Genomic DNA, 18772 nt, shown 5'->3' with positions numbered 1-18772 from the left:
CTAAGCCTCAGGGTGTAGAGTGCCCTCTCTGGTCACCATGGCAACACACGCGTATTGGAATTATCCTTAACCTTTTTGTAAGTTGTGCTGAAACATCCACTGAAATTCTTTACTCTGTATCACTTTTTTTCAAATAAAGAAATTTTGATGCCTAAAATGAACAACAACAAGAAAACCAACAGAAAAAACAAACAAAACCAACCAATTACTAAACCACTAAAGGCCACATATTAATGTTCTCAATAGTGAACTCCATACTCTCAAGACTGACAGTGAGTTAGTGGACACATGAGACAATTGATTGTGATAACTAATGGGTATCTTTTTGGTATAATTAAAAAAAAATCTTCTTAAACTGATTGCAGTGATAGTTGCCTCTGAATCTATTAAAAATCATTAAAATGAACACATTGAGTTGGTGAATTGAGTGGTACATGAATTGCATTTTAAATGAAGCCATTAAACACAAAAGAATTACTATTTTGTTTCAGCATTTTACATAATTTGTAAGGATAGCTTATTCAGTAGATGATTCTAAAACTGACCTATTATTTTGAAAAAAAAATATTTTAAAATAGCGACTTTCTAAGTAAAAGTTGCTTGGGGCTGGTGAGACTGCTCAGCAGGTGAAAGAACTTGCTGCATGAGCCTATGATCGGAGTTCAGTCCTCGCACCCCCCAGTAAAAGGAGAGAACTGACTTCCGGAATTTATCCTCTGACCTTTTCCTATACACGTGTAGCAGGCAAACCTCCTCACACACATCAGAGATACACATAATAATAATAAATTACATTAGAATGCAAAATTTACTTGGAAGATTTTCTTGTTAAGTAAACCAAAACTGTTCATTTAGTTTAAATTTCAGTTTTAGCATAATGTAATTTTAAAGTTACAGAACTAAATAATGAAATCACAAGTAAAGTATAAATATTTAGATAACTTTTCAGGGTTAGTGAAATCTTTCTAAGCACAACATCAGAGTTAGAAATCATAAAGGAATGCACTGTTGTGTTTAACTACATACTAAGAAAAAAAGCACTATAAAATATGTTAAAGTTTAAAGAAAAATGATTAGAGAATATTTGCACTACTGTAGGGAAATGACTCAAAAGTCAATAAGCTCTTGGCAATAAAAGAACATCTTTTCAACAGAAAAAAATGTAAACATGTGCATAGACATTAATGATGATTGCTTGTAACCAGATGTATGAAAATTAGGCATAATCTCGGGACTGCTCAGAGATTCTGATCAGTATGTGAGGATGGAGAAAGTATTGGGAGCTTTGGGCTGAAACGGCCATTAGTGCTCAAAGCTGAATGGACTGTTTTGTTGTACCGTAGAAGATTTAGCGTTCAATGGGAAGCCGGCAGGTGAGGTGGCGTGCGCCTGTGTCCCAGCACTCAGTGAGGCAGAGGCAGGTGGATCTCTCTGAGTTTGAGGCCAGCCTGGTTTACAAAGTAAGTCCAGGAAAGCCAAGGCCACACAGAAACTCTGTCTAGAAGAAAAAAAAATTCTAAGGGAGGCAATGGAGGCCTGGCTTGTAAAGTCTCTTGAGTGAAGTTTGAGAGTCCCTCAAAGACTTGAGTTTTCTAAGGGGTCAGAATTGGTAGAGTGAATGTATATTAAAAGATGGTTTATTAGAATAGCTTTCACACTGTAGTCCAGATAGCCCAGCAATGGGTGTCTCCTTACAGAAAGGCCAAGAAGGCAGCGGTAGTTGTTCATCCACAAGACTGGATGTCTCGGCAGGCCCAATCTGGTGCTGGAGTCTAGGAGAGCTGCTGGTTTTCAGGCCACATTGGAATCTGGTGGCGTAACGGGAGATTTATGAGGGCAAGCAGGCAGAAAGCAAAGCCCTCCTTCTACTATGTCCCTTTACAGACACTTCTATTACGAGGTGTGGCCCACCTTTAGAGAGCGCTTTCCCACCTCAGATAATTTAAGAAAATCCCTTGCAGTTCAGTACAGCAGCTTTGGCTTTAGTGGATTCCACACAACCAAGATGAGCCATCACCATGAGCCTGGAGAGATGGCTCAGTAGTGAGGAGCATTGGCTGCTCTTCCAGAGGCCTTAGGTTTGACCCCCAGCACCCTCCAGAACCGTCTGCAATCTCAGTTTCAGGGATTCTGATGCCCTCTTCTGGGCACCACACACACATGTGGTGTGCAGACATGCTTGCAGGTAAAACATCCATACACATAAATACATATACATACACACACACACACACACACACACTTTAACAGATTCACATTTATATGGTAAAATGTTATGCATTGAATTCTCTGGAGAAGTGGTTTTCAGTAAATTGATGTTTATGATACATTATTTTCAAAAGTGGGTTACAAAACAGTATGCTTCATATTTGTAAAACATTTGGTTTTCTACATTCATGCACACGGCACTCATTTTCTGCCTTTTTAAAACTCCTTCCATTATATGTGGTGTTCGTGTTACCTTTTCCACTTAGTTAGCAATGTACATTATTTGTCGATAAATAACAGGGGTGTAGCTTCAGCTGGAAAAAAAAAACGCAAGAGGGTATGCAAGTAGCTCGTGTAAATTTAAATCTTTTTACCCAGAAAAATAATTTTTTAATCCATCAAAATTGGCAATATACTTCATGTACCCCTCAGAATGTATATATACGTATATACACATACGTGTGTGTGTGTGTGTGTGTGTGTGTGTGTGTGTGTGTGTGTGTGTACATTAAGACCAGTTGAGGCTCAACCAAGGACCATCTATGGATATAACCTAGAACTTCTGCTCGGATGTGGCCTGTGGTAGCTCAGTAACCAAGTAGTTTTCCAAAGTAAGGGGGACACGGACTATTTCTAACAGGATCTCAAGGGCAGGCTGTTTGACACCTCCCCCCAGGGGAGGAGCAGTCTGTTAGGCCACAGAGGAGGACTTTGCAGCCAGCCCTGAAGATACCTGATAAAACAGGGACAGATGAAAGGGGAGGAGGTCCTCCCCTATCAGGGGACTTGGAAAGGGGCAGGGAGGAGACCAGGGAGGGAGTGTGGGGTTGGGGAGGGAATGAGGGAGCGGGATACAGCTGGGACACGGAGTTAAGAAAATGTAACTAAAAAGAAAAAATAAAAAAAAAAAAAAAAAAAAAAAAAGACCAGTTGAGGAAGGTAGGAGTACAAAGAGGCTGTGCCTTGGGAGAAAGAGCTATTTGGCTTTGAAACTTACCTGCTTGAGGGACCTGCTTTAATCATGGAAAGCTTCAGTTTTATGCATTAGTAAGTAGTCTGCGATAGACTGGATGACATGGTATCTTGATGGCTCCTATTTAAGCTTGTAAACCTTTCTGGGACCCAGGAACAAACCAGTGGTTTCTCAAAAGGAGAATGGTCATTTGCCAAAGGAAGTACGGTTCATGTCATACCATCAGGACTCTTATCATGGGGGCTGCATATGCCTGTGGCACTCACCTCTTCTAAACTGTTGGAGGTTCAGTGCTACTAAAGCTGGCATGGTTACGGGGTTCTTAGTAAATGGGTCGGAGTAGCAATGCAAAATGTTGACACACTATTTCATCATTCACATAATAAATGATGTGCTTATGTTGTCGAGGGAAAACATAGCAAATTAGCTTTCATTTTGGAGCAATACCCAGAAACAGTTTAAACCAGTAGACCCCAGCTCATAACTGATAATGACAGATCCCTGATCTCTGCCCTCTTGACATATTGGTGCTTTACTCAGGAATCTAGGACAGTTGGTACTTCCTGCTTTCCAGGCCCAGCCAGCAGAGCACATGACTGCACAGATGACTCAAGGTTGTGTGGGGTTGAGGAGGTCCAGCTTCCTGTAGACCAGAGCATAACAGAGCTGACGCGGTCCTGAGCCGGGCAGGAAAACCTCCTCCATCTCTGCCGAGAGAGGAGTATTGGCCTGACAAACAGCCATAGCATAGTCAGAGGCAAGGTGATTTGCTCCAGTGTCTGAAACAGTGCATGAAAGTAGAGTCATCACAGACTGACCTAACAGTCCAGTGGTTTCCACAGTGTGTCTCCTCCCAAAACCAAGCAGACAATCCAGGTGCTCCAGGGATAACCACTCCCTCCTGCAGTAACCCACTGGGGGAGGAACGTCTCCTTAGAGAACCGTCCACCACGATGTCCTTTCATCCGAGGATAAGGAGATCAAAGGCTGAATTAGGGCAGTTGTGGGCTGCGACTCTTCGTCCTGTACATCGATATGTGGGTAGCAGTCACATTTTCAGGACGTAAAGAAGCAAACGTAGGAAAATGGATGGACTCTTGGGCTTATGGTGACACAAACCCACGTCACACTTCATTTATCCAATCTACCAACTCTCATTCTGAGTGTAGTCATCGTTAAAGCTCCCGAGGCTGAGGTTAGCACAGAACCTGCATCCAGCAGTGCTCTGAGCAGCTGCCGTTCCCCACCGTGCTGGATTCCAGTCAACATCTGCTTGTTTCGATGGGGGAAAGTCAGAATATGGTCAATCCGCGCTCCTTGAAGTTCTGCCACAGGGTCAAAGATAAGCACCCCTCCCCCATCCAAGAAGTTTTCAGTCTGGGTTTATATGAGGAGGCCTACCTTGCATCGCACTGGTTCAAAAGGCCTCATTTTACCAAAACTTTGGAATATATATATGGCCCTTAGGAAGTCCTCTAATTCATGAGCTATTGTCAGAGATCCTCAAAGATCAAATTGATTTGACAGTGTTCACAAAATCTGTGGGTCAGGAAATCAGGCAGAACACAAGAAAATGGTGACCTCTGTTCCATGGTCTCTGGGGTCTCAATGGAGAGACTCAAAGCCTGGATGTTGGCACCTTCTGAAGTCTCCTTTACTCACCTGCCAGGCTGGTATTGACTGGAGACCCCAGGTCCTCCACACCTGGACCTAGCTGTGTGATCACTGCGCTGTGTTAGCTTGGATTTCCATGCAGAGCCGTAGCGTGGGATCAAGGACTAGTGTCCTGACAAGGAGTAAGCAGAAACCCTGCCACCTTTGCTGATATAACCATGAAAGTCACACCTTACCATTTCTGTTGTCATCGCCGCCTCATCCACAGTCTAGAAAGAGGAGACAGACACCCCACCCCCTTCGCCTTTCAGGAGAGGAATGCCAGCTGCACTCTGCAAATGTGTGGAAAAGATGGAATAGAGAGAGAACATGCGTGCTGCCACAAATAGGAGCACAGCATTTTCCTCATGACCACCTATCCTCACACAACAGGGACCGGATCGAGGAGATGCCCTGTGCCCTCAGTGAGGCTGCCTGAGCGTGTGCATGAGCACTACACATTTTGTATTTCTTTTCCCTGTTCAAGATGGTTGTAAGAATATTGGCCATCTCCCAGAGGAATTTATTCTAGGGCTTGAGCCCAGGGCCTGTGCGTGCTGAGCTCACACTCTTGCCACTGAGCCACACCCCAGGCCTTCCTCAAGGATTTAAATCTATTACCATAAGCATCTGATTGTCCTAGTATGATTGTTATAAAAACTGCTTCTATTGAACAGCATCCAGATTAAAGTCTCTTGTTTTGGTCTGGCTACTATTTAGATTCAGTGTCTATAATTAGCAATTAGGTGTTTTTATTTTCTAATTCTTACGCTAACTGAAAACTATTGTCTCCTGAAGATGGAATGTCATTCTAAGCATTCCAAAATTTTGGTAACTAGCAGTTTGCAAGGATCTAAAAGCTAAATGGGTATTATTATTCCAAATCCCTGAGAAGCAGCTATAGTTACAGTACCCTCGGCAGGTCAGTGGCCATCTTCCCTGGGGCAGGAGTGAGAACTCTTCACAGCAGCTCCTTAGCGGATACCAGGAAAGTGTGGGCATTTTCCAGTTCCATCTCCCATGCCCCTCTCCTTCAAGCCCATTAGGTGACTCATTCTTTCTGGAATATCCGTTTGCAGTCTTGGCACATTACATTTCTTCCTGGGATGTCACCTTCCCAACCCATTTTCTGACAAGCAAATTCCCGGTCAACCTTGATGACACAAATCAAAAGTGTTTATTTATCTATTTTTTTTTTTTTTAGCTGACATATAATTTTGTTTGCATTTCTTCAGTGAACCTATGTTCAGATGTGCATGCACACAGCTCTGGAAACGCTGTGGAGTTTACATATGACTCAATTTTACTTTATAGTCTATAGATGTTTCTGATTGTGAAATGATCAGTAAACTTACAAATCAGAGGTCAGGCAAGATGCTTCCAGAGGTCAGACTTTCAAGTCTGACCGCACGAGTTTGATCCCCAGGACCCACATGTTGCAAGGAGAGAACCGACACTATCGGTGGTTAATGTTGCAAAGCAGAGTAGACATGTTTGGTAGTTTGAGTAAGAATGACCCCTGTGGGCTCATGTAGTTGAATGCTTGGTCCCCGCGTGGTGGAACTGTTTGGGAAGGATTAGGAGGTGTGGCCTTGTTGTTCCTGAGGGTGGGCTTCCCGGGTTCTCTGCCTCTGCTTGTCGAGCAGATAAATGTGGGCTCTCAGCTGCTGTTCCAGCAGTATGCCCGCCTGCTGCCCTGCTCTCCACCGAGATGGTCATAGACTAACCCCCTGGAACTATAAACAAGCCCCCAATTAAATGCTGTGTTTTGTAAGCTGCCTTTGTCTTGGTGCCTCTTCACAGCAAGAGAAAAGTAATTAAGCAGCATGCACTTTTAAAAAATAAGGTAATGTACTAATAACTCGTTTCCTAGCCAGATTTATTTGGAAAAATACTTAATCCTAGTATTGTCTTTCAGGGCTAATCAAGTGAAGTCATGAAGGAAGCTAGAGGAAAAACTTTTTTTTTTTCTCTACTTATTTTTCTTATAAAATGTGTCATGTAGAACACAGTCCATGGTATTGGTTAAATAGACTCCATGTTTTATGCAATAATTTTTTAAAATGACTCAGTGAAGGAAGAAAGTGAATTCTGCCCACTCTACCTGTATGATTGAAATGCATTCCTATGACAAAGAACCTACTCCAGCAAGGTTCTGTTAAAGTTCAGGTTCTTTGTGGTAGGCTGAAAACGAATGCTATTATAAACCTTGGTAAACCCTAACATAGGACAGTGGAAAATAAGAAATAAGCACGCAATCAAACATTCTGTGTCAAAGGTGATGATTATGTCTTTTTTGTAATAAATTCACTGGGAACCTTTATGTTTTGCTTCTCATAATAGCTCACTCAATCCATCAGCTTTGTCAATGAATGTGAAAAGCAGGCACACACACCCCCCCCCACGCCCCAATCCACAGGCATTAGAGCCTGGTATGTGGTATATGCTTATAATTCCAGCACTAGAAATACAGAAGCCTGGCAACCAGAAGTTCAAGGTCATCCTCAGCTACATAGATTTATGAGGTCGACCTAGGCTGCATAAAACTAAAAATAAAGATGGACATTGACCAAATATGTGCTTCATTTCACCCCAAACTTTTGTTTTGCATCTTATAAAAAATTTGCTTTTCAAGCTAACATACAAAGTGCTAGGTTTCATTATGGCCTTTTTACACATATGTGTCAGTGTGTCCTCAGTCAGACACTCTGCACTGCCTTCTCCCTCAAGCGCTTTCCTGGTGCCCCACCCCAGCTGGTCCCATGTTTTGATTTCACATCATATGTTCTCTATTACTTCCTCTTTTTTTCCCTTATTGACCCTTAAGACCTCTGCTACCCCTTCCATTGTCCCTTTTTCACTTTCATGACCTACAACACACATGTACGCATGCACTTATACACACACACACACACACACACACACACACACACACACACACACACACCCCTCTAGAGTCCACATATAAGAATTTTTTCTCAGTCTGGCTTAATTCACTCAACATAGTGATCTTCAGTTCCAACCAATTTCCTTCATATAGATGAATAAAACTTTATTATTTATATGTACCACAATCATCCATCTTCTGATGAATATGTGAGCTTGCCTTCTGTCATGGATACCATGAAGAGTGCAACAATAAACTAGTATCTGTGAGGTGTGTTAACTCAGGTATGTACTCAGGAACTGTATAACTGCATCACATAGTGGTTCTATTTGGAGTGGATATCAATTTTTCCATTTATTTATTATTATTATGTGAGGATGGGCATGTCCCAGGGACTGTGTGGAGGTCAGAGAATAAGTTTGTGACATCACTTCTTTCTTTCCACCCTTACATGGGTTCTGGGGGTCAGACTTAGCTCACTTGCACAGTAAGTACCTTCACCACTGAGCCGTCACACTGACCCTACTTGTTCCATTTTGAGAAACTGATGTACCTAGTGGCTGCAGCACTTCTCATTCTTACCAGCACTGAGGAAGCACTGTCGGAGCTCTCTTACTTCCCTCACACCTTTACCAGCATCTTTTTTTTCTTTTCCCTTTTTTTTTTTTTTAAAGATTTATTTATTTTATGTGTATGTGTGCTCTATCTGCATATACACCTGCATGCCAGAGGAGGGCATCAGATCTCATTATAGATGTTTGTGAGTCACTATGTGGTGTCTAGGAATTGAACTCAGGACCTCTGGAAGCATCGTCAATGTCAATGCTCTTAACCTCTGAGCCCCCTCTCTTTGTTTTTTTGATGATAGCTATTCTGACTGGGATGAGATATGGAATCTCAGTGCAATTTTAAATATTTATTGATCATTTTTATTTCCTCTTTTGAGATCTGTATGTTAAGTTCACTAGCCCAATTTTTGATTTGGGAATATGGTCTTTGGTGTTCAACATTCGCAGTTCCTTATCTTTTAGATACTAATGCCTTGATGGATACATAGTTGGATAATATTTTTCTCCATCCTCTAGGCTGTCCCTTCAGTTTGGTGGTTGCTTCTCTGCATTAAAGATACTTTTAGTGTCACGTAATCTCCTTTGTCACTTGTTTGGGATGTTTCCCATGCTCTTGGGAGTCTCTGTATGAGTCCTATTTTCTGCTTATATTTGAAGTGTTTTACCTGTGTTTTCTTCCAGCACTTCCAAGGTTTCAGATCTTACATTCCTATCTTTGATACCTTTTAAAAATTTTTGTGCAGGGTAAGAGATAAAGATCTAGTGCCTTTACTCTGTGCATAGCTGTCTTGGTAGCAGTAGTTAACAGATGTGAGCATTTTCTCGTGGAGTCTTTGGGTTCCTTGGATGATAGGATAAGGGATACTTTGATTTCTTCCTTTCATGTTTGTATGCTTTGTACTCATTGTCTCATTGCCTTGCTTCAAGCACTGTATGAGAAGAGTGGCCAAGACGAAACACTTGCTGTTGCGGGACCTAGAACAATTCAAGCTGGACTTGATGTGGAAACCTCTTCCTGCCAGCTACTTCCCTAGCGCCAGAAGGCGCAGTGCAGGCCACGGGTGAGAACAGCTGCCGGTGGGCTTTCCCAGCAGTGGGCAATGCATGATAACAAACACATCTGCCTGACAAGATGTGCCTGTTGGAGTTTTTGTTTTTTGTTTTTTGTTTTTTTTTTAATTTAGATTTGAAGCTCAATCCACAGGCAGGAATGCTACTGTAAACCTGGTCCGAAGCCCAAATCTAGGGAGTGCTGTCAAACTGTCCCCTGACCGTTTATATTTAGAACCATGTTGATTGAGTTCTGTTTCTGCTCTTGGTCAGAGAAGCTTTTTTTTTTTCCTGCCCCAGACAGAAATCAGTGCAGAGACACATAACTGGTAAAAGTGCCAAGAGTGAGTGCCTGTTGAGTGCTCAGCTTTCAGTGAGAAGTCTGTCTCCGCTGACCCCCTCCAGGCTGCTGTGGTTTGTTGGTGTTGAGCCTGTGTGGTCTCTGCCTGCCTTAGGACTTCACTCCCAACAGTTTTCCGTATCTGCACACCAGGGGCCTCTGCTGGCCACGGGTAGAACTACAGCCTATTGGTGAGGCGGGCTCTTGGGGACTCCCCAGAGCGGTTAAGGATCTAGTCGCCCAGTGTCTCCAGTTGTGTTGAGTATGAGAAGCAGGCCCTGCACTGAGAGCTGGTAGAGGTTGACGGCCTATCTTTGCACTTTGAAGATTTCTGAAGTATCGATTACCCTGTGGGAGGGTTGAAGCTGTGAGTGTTGAGTGGATGACTGGTCTCCAGGCTCTTTAGTGGTAAAAGTGGCTACAGAAGTTGCTCTACTGCTGAACTGTAGCAAAGTCAATTCTGATGCCCTTCTTGTGGTTGGTTATGATTCCCAATGTCCTCCAAAGTGCCTAGCCTTCGAGTGAATAGGTTCTCTTTCAACATACTGGCAGGCTACAGAAGGATTCCTCTTTGCTACTGACCCATCTAGTAGAGGAATCACTACCTCTCCAAAACTAAATCTGTTTTGAGGCTTGTGAAGTTTTAAGAGAAGGCGCCCTGTACCTTCTGCATGGCTACCCATCACCACAGACTGGAGATTCCCCAGCTGAGTTGGGTTCAGCTCATCTTGGCCTCTTTTCCTGGTGACACCATTTTTCTCTATACTTTCTGAGTACGGCATCATCGCACCTGGGAACTTACGATGCTCCTTCTCCTCCCCTCCTTGGAGTGGAGTTTTCTACCTTTTTAAAGAAAGGGGGCAGAAAACTTCCCTTTTCTAAGGGGCAGAGGAGGGGGTTGGGGGATGAGGGAGGGACAAAGGGAAGGGACTGAGAGGAGAGGAGGGAGGGGACTAAGACTGAGATGTAAAGGGAATAACTTTTTTAAAAAAGGAAAGTAATTTCATCTAATTTCTGGCAGGAGGAGTGAGGATCTAAATGAGGGCTACTTGGGTGATGAGGAGATTAGAAGTCAGGAAATGCCACCTTTGCAAGCAAAAAACCAAACAGGCCAGAACCCACAGGAAGAAGTTTCTCTAAGGGAACATTCATTGTCTGACGTGACCAAAGACATTCTATCTACCAGTTCACCTAAGCGAAAGAATAGCCATGCCACCAAAACTGATCCCAAGCTAAATGGGGCAGGATGAAGACTTAGAAATGCATTTCTCTGAGGATGGCCCAGGGTGAAAAACGGTTGCAGTGTACTGCCTCCTCACCAGACACTGCTTTTTAGTGGAGTTCAAAATTCTATTTATCTATGATGATCTTCTACATAGAGCTGAAAGGATGGTAGGAAGGATCTGAGATAGGCTTCACAGAGCAAAACATCTGGAGATAAATAACCTAGGCAGTCAAGACTTGAGAGAATGAAAAATGTAATGATTTCTAAGAACCCAAGTTTAGCCTTTTAAACATTTCCCTTCCTTTCATGGTGATATCGGCTAGAGTGTTAAAGACTCCTCATCTAACCCATGGAAAGAACAGAGTCCATGGGAAAAGAAACTCATGGTTACTTCCTGATATGAAAAGAAGGTAGTTTGCCCTCAGAATCCATCCAATGTGCTGAAAGTCCCATATAGCCACACGCTTCCTTCATCCCATGTGAAATCACAGCTCGCCGAATATGAAACTTGATGAATGTTTTCCCCTGTTGTTTCCAGAAACCTGGGTGTGACTCCCTTGATCAAACCTTGGAGTTGCCATCTGGCAGAGAGATGTGTCTTTCAAACCCGTTTCACTCCAAAAACTGAATAGTAAAGAATTCAAGCTGAGTTAAGTTAGGAACGTCTTAAGTATGTTTTGGCTGCATTTGGTTTTCTCCTGAAATGTGTCGTGTGCCCCTTGCCCTTGCTGACAGGGTCCTGATGAGTTCTTAGATGTTCACACTTCACAGATACAGCCTCCAAGACTGGAACCTTCTCCTTCCTTGAAAGAGCACAGCACAGTAAATTGGCACTTTGACCATGGCTAGAAAGAACATGTATTCATATAAGGGAAGGACATATCTGCCACGTAAGCAATGGGAAGGCCATGGTCTTCTTGCAAATATTTGCTAAGTAAAGAATCTATCAGTCCCAGAGTGGGACCTGCCATTCCGGTCCTCTTTGCCAGCAGCAGTGGAGGCTCAGTCAAGTTCCCTCACCATCTCCCCAGTGGCAGGTTCGCTTTGGGGGGGAAATGCTGTGACAGTATTTGTAGTCAGTTTCTGGCTGGCTTGTTTCTTGATGTGCCTCCAAGAGTAGAGTCAGAAGCAGGAGCTAAAAATTATTTTGGAGGTTGTACAGACTAGGGGGGGAGAAAGGAAGCCCAGAAAAAGGTAATTTACCCCAGACCCAATGCCAAATAACTCATAAGACTGAAGCCCCATGTCCCGGTACCTGTGGCTGCTAAGCCCAATTGTAGCTTTAGAAAAACCTCAGAATCCAGACTCTTTCGTAAAACTGTACTGTTCCCTCAGAGATAGAAGAGAAGCTGCCTGCATGGGATTAGTATCCAGCTATTCAGCCATTAAAATCCTATTTATGTAGCATGAATTTGTTCTGTATGGTGGGGAATAATGAAATTTTCTACAATTTGACATGTATTTGCATTCATATAATGTAAAACATTTAACTGAGGAAAGTAGCTTCATCATCTTGAGTAAAACCCGCCTTTGTATGTTATAGACTCACTCAGTCAACATTTTGAAACCATTGCTAGGACCATGTATAATCCCCAAGGGTGAACATACAGAAAAAAAACCCAACAGCATTTGCTCTCCACTCACCAGTCACAGAGTGAGAGCCTGACATAGGCAGACAAGGGTGCCACTGTGTGAGTCTAGCTGTGAGTTCGTGGGTTCAGCTCCTGGGTCAACACGGGGAGAGACATTTGACGTGGAACACGAAGGCTCCTACAGATGGGTAGTGCTCGAGAACGAGGGTGACTAGGGATAGAGATCACTCACCGGAGGTAAGCGTGACAGCGTGTGGCAGACTGAAGGAGCAAGTGCTTCTATCAGGCTGTCTCCCGGGATTCCGAGAGGGCGGGCAGGCAGGGGTTAAGCCCGAGGAGCTGTGCACATCACGAGCAAAGTTTTGCATTCTGACCGAAAGTGATGGCGAGAAAGTATTGTGAAACTGCACGCCGCTGCAAATAAAACAGTCGGGCCAGGTTTGATGGCACACGCCTGGAATCCCGGTGCTCAGAGGGCTGCCCCGACTCCAGTGCCAGCCTAGATTGTGATAAGTTCTATTCCAACCAGAGCTACATAGGAGGATCCCGCCTCAGAAAGACAGAGGGAGCGGGGAGTGCTGGGAAGGTGGTTCAGTCAGCAAAGTACCTGCCTTGCAAGCATGAGGACGTGAGCTCAGGGCTCCAGAACCCGTGGGAAAGTCTGGCCAGGGCCTACACGTTTGTAACCCCGGTGATAATGAGTGGGAGGTGGAGACGGAGGGATCCCTAGACAGCACTGGCAAGCTGATCTAGGCTGTTCGGCAAAGTCCCAAACCAGTGAGACACTCTTAAGTCAAACGTGGAAGGTCCCCGACGAAGGACACTGAGGCTGTCCCCGGACTTGCACACACATGTGTATGCATGCACTTGTACATATGCACACGCGCGCGCTCTCGCGCGCACACACACACACACACGCACACACACAGGCAAATGAACGGTAAGAAAATGAATGAATAAACTAGTGCAAATAAAGTCATACTATAAAGCAAGGGTTCTCCTTTCTGTTCCTTGATGTCAGACGTCATGGTGAACATTTCGGAAGAGACTTCGATGGAATCACTAGAGCCTGGTTGCAGAGCTAGCAGGAATCACGATGTTCTTATCTGTAAAATGGAGATCCCTAGGGGCCTGTAAAAAGTTCACAAGTTCAGGCTCCTCAGGTCTTTGCTAGAGTGTCTGGCCTATTATTAACAGTTGGTAGAAACCCATATTTTCATAAAAACAAAACAAAACAAAACAACAACAACAACAAAAAAAAAACCTTACCTGGAGAAAGTGGCTTTGGATACTAAGGGTACATATGAACACCTGGGGCTAAGAGCAGTTACTCACTGTCGCTGAATGTATACTGCTTGATCGAGTTCTTTCAAGGGACTGACTTTATCAGCTGCTGGCCAGGAAAGCCATGAGCAAAGTACACTGAGAGGAATCTCGGCTGATTCCATTGTTCAAGAGCATGTGAGAAATGAAAACTGAAGTGGGTGAGGTGGGAATCCCAAGAGCAGCTTTGAGCTGTTGGTTAGTTAAAAGTAGAAGAAAATACAGAGACTCACAGGTAGGAACCGGGAACACAAATTACCCCTTCCCCCTTTTTGTCTTTGTGTTGGCTTACAGGTCCCTACAAAGACAAGGTGCATTACATTTTCAATTTGCTGTAACCTAGTAACTCATTGTTCATTAAAAAAAAAAAAATGTTATTTCTTAATGACTGAAGGTATTTTTGTTACTGTATTTTTTTTTTTTTTGCCAGTGTGCCAAATTGGAAATTTAAAATATAGTTAAGCAGTGTTAATTTGGTTGTATCTAAAGATTATGTCAAGATTAGATTTGTTATCTCTACGTGCCCATCTCAGTAGACAAAAAAACGACTCTGGGTTCCCCGTGTATAGTCCTAGCCAAGGTACTTCAGCCACTTTCAGGTGGTTTTGTGATGGTTTGTTGAGCATGTCGTCTGGGGCACTGTTGAGAACCTTTTTGTGTCTTGAGATCAAAATAGTGGGTCAAGAGAGATGGGGAGACCCGTGACAGACAGTAGTGACACTGGTACATTTGTGGCCACTGGGATGGGCATCCCCTGCTAAACCAGATAATGGCCACCATCATGTCTGCCTTCTCATCAGTCCCAAGCCATGGACTATAATAAAACAAAGCGTCTGAGAAATAGAAGGACTCCATGTGAATATTCGATAGAATAATAGGTTTACTCTCTGTGTTCTGTCTGATTAGTGCTCCTATATCCCGCCCTGTAAGAGAGAAAACCAGAAGAACTTGGAAAGTGTCATGAACTGGCAACAGTATTGGAAAGATGAGATCGGTTCCCAGCCATTTACTTGCTATTTTAATCAACATCAAAGGTAAATCGATATTTATATGTACATATTAATGTTGGTTGTTTGTGTGATTTATTACATGGGTAAATCACAGTTTGTGCCCACTTGCAGAAATGTGCAGCTTGGAGAATTCCAAATTCTTTGTAGTCTATAATCTCCATTCCTTCTAGGATTAAGAAGCCACTTCCGGCTCTACTGGGTGTAGGCATAGAAGAACATACAGGACAAAAGGAGAGGAGAGTGGGGAGAGGAAGGGAGGGAGGGAGAGAGAAGAGGAGAACCTGTGCCCCAGAGCTACCCTATGGACACGCTACAAATGGCGGTAACTTTGCTGAGGGACCTTGCGCACTGACGCAAGAGTGACAGGCTGAGAGGTGTGAGGTCTGTCAGCATTCAGACCTCAGAAGTTCTTAACTTCAGTCCTTTCTAATCTGATGAAATATCAAAATGTGTCCACACCATCAAAACTTTACCTGCCTTAGAAGCTCTCGATATGCCACGCTTACGCATCATATCAAGATGACCCCATGGGTCAGAACACTTGCCTACCTACCCAGAGTAATTACACTAACTTAACTTTCAATGTTTATTGTTAGATGTTCCTCGGTTGCTTCCACCTTTCTCTTCCTCTCCTAATCTCTCTCTTTGTGAATGGCACCGTCATTCATTTGTTCACCTAGCCCAGAACCGGCCAAGTAGCTCTTAATTAGTTTCCTTCTTCATTCTCCGGCATTCAGCATCCTGTGGCTGGCCCTCTGTGTGACTCTTGGATCATACCTGGATTTTTTCCCCCTCAGCTCTGTTGCTGTCATAGTGTAATATGCCCTGTCACCTCTGCATTGTACCACACCAAGCCATTCTCCATGCTGCTACCCAGGCCAGCTCTCTAGCACAGGAGTCTAATCAGGTCACCCTTGCGAGTCCTCAGAATAAAGTCTTACATGTCTTGGCATAGTCTCTCTGTCAGGTACTGTTGCTGCAGAGCAAAGCAGCTGAAACCTCATGGCTTACTGCAGCAATGTGTCTCTTACACATCTGTGGGTTTGTGGAGCTCATGAGTAGTAAGGCACAGGCTACAACAGGTGTGCAGTCCAAGATGGACATTGATTGTTGATGAAGATCCTCAGTGTTCTTGTGAACACTCAACCTCAGTGTGCAGAGAGCTAGAATACTTTTCTTAGAGTGTGGCATTTTGGGAGCTGCATTCAAGGGAAGAAGACTCAGCTCTAGAGGTAGCAAAGGCATCACTTCTGACGTGTTCTGTTGCCCAAAGCAAGTAACAAAGCCATCGGGACTCATGGCGTGTCGATGGCGCTTCCCTGGACCCCTCAATGGGTGCATCAGAAGATTTGTGGTCACGTTCATGAACAGATGTTGTTTCTAGAGTTCTACACATTGCAGGCATAAGAGTGTCCACCTGCAGAGCACGTCTTTCTAGGAATTAGCAAATTTCACACCCTTGGTTCCTTTTTCTAGACCTAAATAAATCATAAGATTAATCACCAGAACATACCCTTGAATGACAGTAGGACAGTGTCCTCTAAGTGACAGTGGGAAAGGATACCGCCTGAGCAGATTCAGGAAGATAGGTGACACAGAACAAAGGAAAGCGCGAGCCGCCATGTTTGTCTCACGTGGCCCATGGATATCTGTGTACGGCTTTGTCCCGGAGGGAGATTTGGAACCCTTGATTCACTTAGCCTGCCAAGGAACATTTTACGGTGCATCACTGGGCCTGGAGAGATGGTTCAGCTGCTTTTTCTGAGCACAGGGACTTGGTTCCCAGCACCCACATGGCGGCTTCCAATCATCCACAGTTCTAGTTCCATGGGATCGGACACCCTTTTCCGGCCTCTGGGGCACCAGGCATGCAAGCGCTGCACAGACACATGCAAGCAAGCGCTCGTACACATAAAATTTAAATATTGAAAATTAAAATAACAATAATAATAAAAATAAAAAAAGCATCGTTGGCTAATTGCATGAGCGCCCCCATTGGTCAGCCCAGGCATCAGCATTTTGACAAATATGAGCCGCATAGTCTGATGCCCGTTGTTGAAATTCTCCTGTTACACTTTATACGCCCAGCTGTGTGCTCGTTAGAGAGCATGCCCAGTACTCTGTCTCCTCGGGGCCTAGCCCAGTGCCTGTGTTTCAGTGGATATTTGGTGAATGAACAAATGAACGTGGTGCCAAGTTGATAAGGGGATTTCTTCGCTGACAAGGAATGAGTATCCGTTGGTGGAAACAGATACTGTGCAGATACAAGCGTGACGTCATCAGCTGGGAATAAAAAGGGACCTTGAGATGGGGTGGCTGCAGCCACCAAGGCTCGAAAACGAGGCATCTTAGGCACGTTGGAAATACAGTGAGTGTTGACTGTAACGTGCAAGGGTAGCTTGAGACCATTAACATCCTACTAAAGACACTGTTTCGGTAATACAGGCAATAAATAGTCAGGTGGAGCTTTTTGAAATTTTATTTTTAACCAAAGAATGACATAAGTAGAATTTCATATTTGAGAAGTAACTGAGTTTTTCAGTGTTGGTTACTGTGTGAGTGCTGATGCATGTTGGATGCAGAAGATGAGTTAAAGGCAGGCAGGAAGGAAAGCACAGTCTGTGTTTTTGAGTGAGTGTTATGTGCCAAGTGAATGACATTTTATTGAGATCACCTAATTTCTTACAGTAGTTGTAAGTACTGGTCTCATTTAGCTCACAGGAAGGAAAACAAAGCTTCAAGAATGATGTAGCTGACCCAGGACATATAGCCAGCCATTAAGTAAAACATGAAATGTGGTTGGTTGGATTCCCAGCACTCCTTCATTTAGCCATCTCCTGGTTCCGATGAAAGTCTTTGTGGGCCAAATGATGGTGGTGGTAGTGGAGGTGGTGATGACGGTAGAGGAGCTGGTGATGATGGTGGAGGAGGTGGTGATATTGATAGTGGACATGGAGGTGGTGGTGGAGGTGGTGGTGGTGGAGGTAGAAGAGTAATGGTGGTGGAGGTGAAAAAGGTGATGGTGGTAGAGGTGGAGGGGGTGATGGTTGTGTAGGTGATGGAGGTGGTGGAGTTGGAGAAGGTGACCGTGGTGGTGGCAGTGGAGGTGATGTTGGTAGTGGTGGAGGTAGAAGAGATGATGGTGAAGGTGGATGTGGTGACGGTAATGGAGGTGGAAGACGTGATGGTGGAGGTAGAGGGGGTAATGGTTGAGTGGTGGTTGTGGATATGGAGGAGGTGATCGTGGAGGTGGTGGAGGTGGTAGTGGAGGAGATGGTGGTGGTGGAGTAGTTGGTGCTGGAGGTGGTGCTGGTGGTGGTGATGGTGGTGGTGATGGTGGAGGTGGTGATGGTAGTGGTGGAGAAGGTGGTGATGATGGTGGTGGTGGTGGATACAACAAACAGTGATACTGTATCCAAAAGGCATTTTAGAGTGAGGACCAGCAGACCTTCATGGCAATGTATGTGATGAGGGAAAGGAAGGTATCAAATTTGTCATGAGATAAACGTGTAATCCGAATGTGACTGTGCTGAATTTGAGGCACTCAAGGATTTAAGGCACCCTGAGGATGCTTCGAGAAAGCTAGAAGCTTCAACCGAAAGTCTGGGAACAAGAGATGAGGAGAAGAGTCACACAGATCTGGAACTCCTGGGCACACGAGCTGTAGTTGAGGCAAAGAGAAAGAACGAATACTGAGAACACAATGAGAAGAGAAAGATTGACTGAGTACCTTTCAGTCAAACACAAGGAGACAGAGAAAGACTGGCCAGAGGGTGAGAGGAAGGTCGAAAGAGAACAGCACTTTGAAAGCAAAAGCTGTCCTGAAAGGCCTCTTGGAAGAGAAGGGGGTCTTTAGGAAGTGTTCTCGGAAGCCCTGGGTTTGGCAACAGTGGGTCCTGCCTCAGAGTGCGGGCATGAGAATCTGTTTATATTCCGCCAAGT

General features: G+C 44.2%; 1 protein-coding gene across 1 annotated transcript in view; it reads left to right on the top strand.

The window, feature by feature from the left end:
* Positions 1–18772, top strand: part of Kcnmb4 (potassium calcium-activated channel subfamily M regulatory beta subunit 4) — a 53341-nt gene that overhangs the window by 9326 nt on the left and 25243 nt on the right. The window contains exon 2 of the mRNA XM_055626025.1: positions 14727–14854. Within this exon, the coding sequence (XP_055482000.1) occupies positions 14727–14854 (128 nt within the window). The remainder of the gene's footprint in view (positions 1–14726; positions 14855–18772) is intronic.

This window comes from Psammomys obesus, unplaced genomic scaffold, assembly GCF_907164565.1.
Source record: "Psammomys obesus unplaced genomic scaffold, mPsaObe1.curated_primary_1811, whole genome shotgun sequence".
In the NCBI taxonomy this organism is placed as follows: domain Eukaryota; kingdom Metazoa; phylum Chordata; class Mammalia; order Rodentia; family Muridae; genus Psammomys; species Psammomys obesus.
The sequence above is the reverse complement of the archived record's forward strand: the minus strand, read 5'-3'. Positions and strand labels throughout refer to the sequence as shown.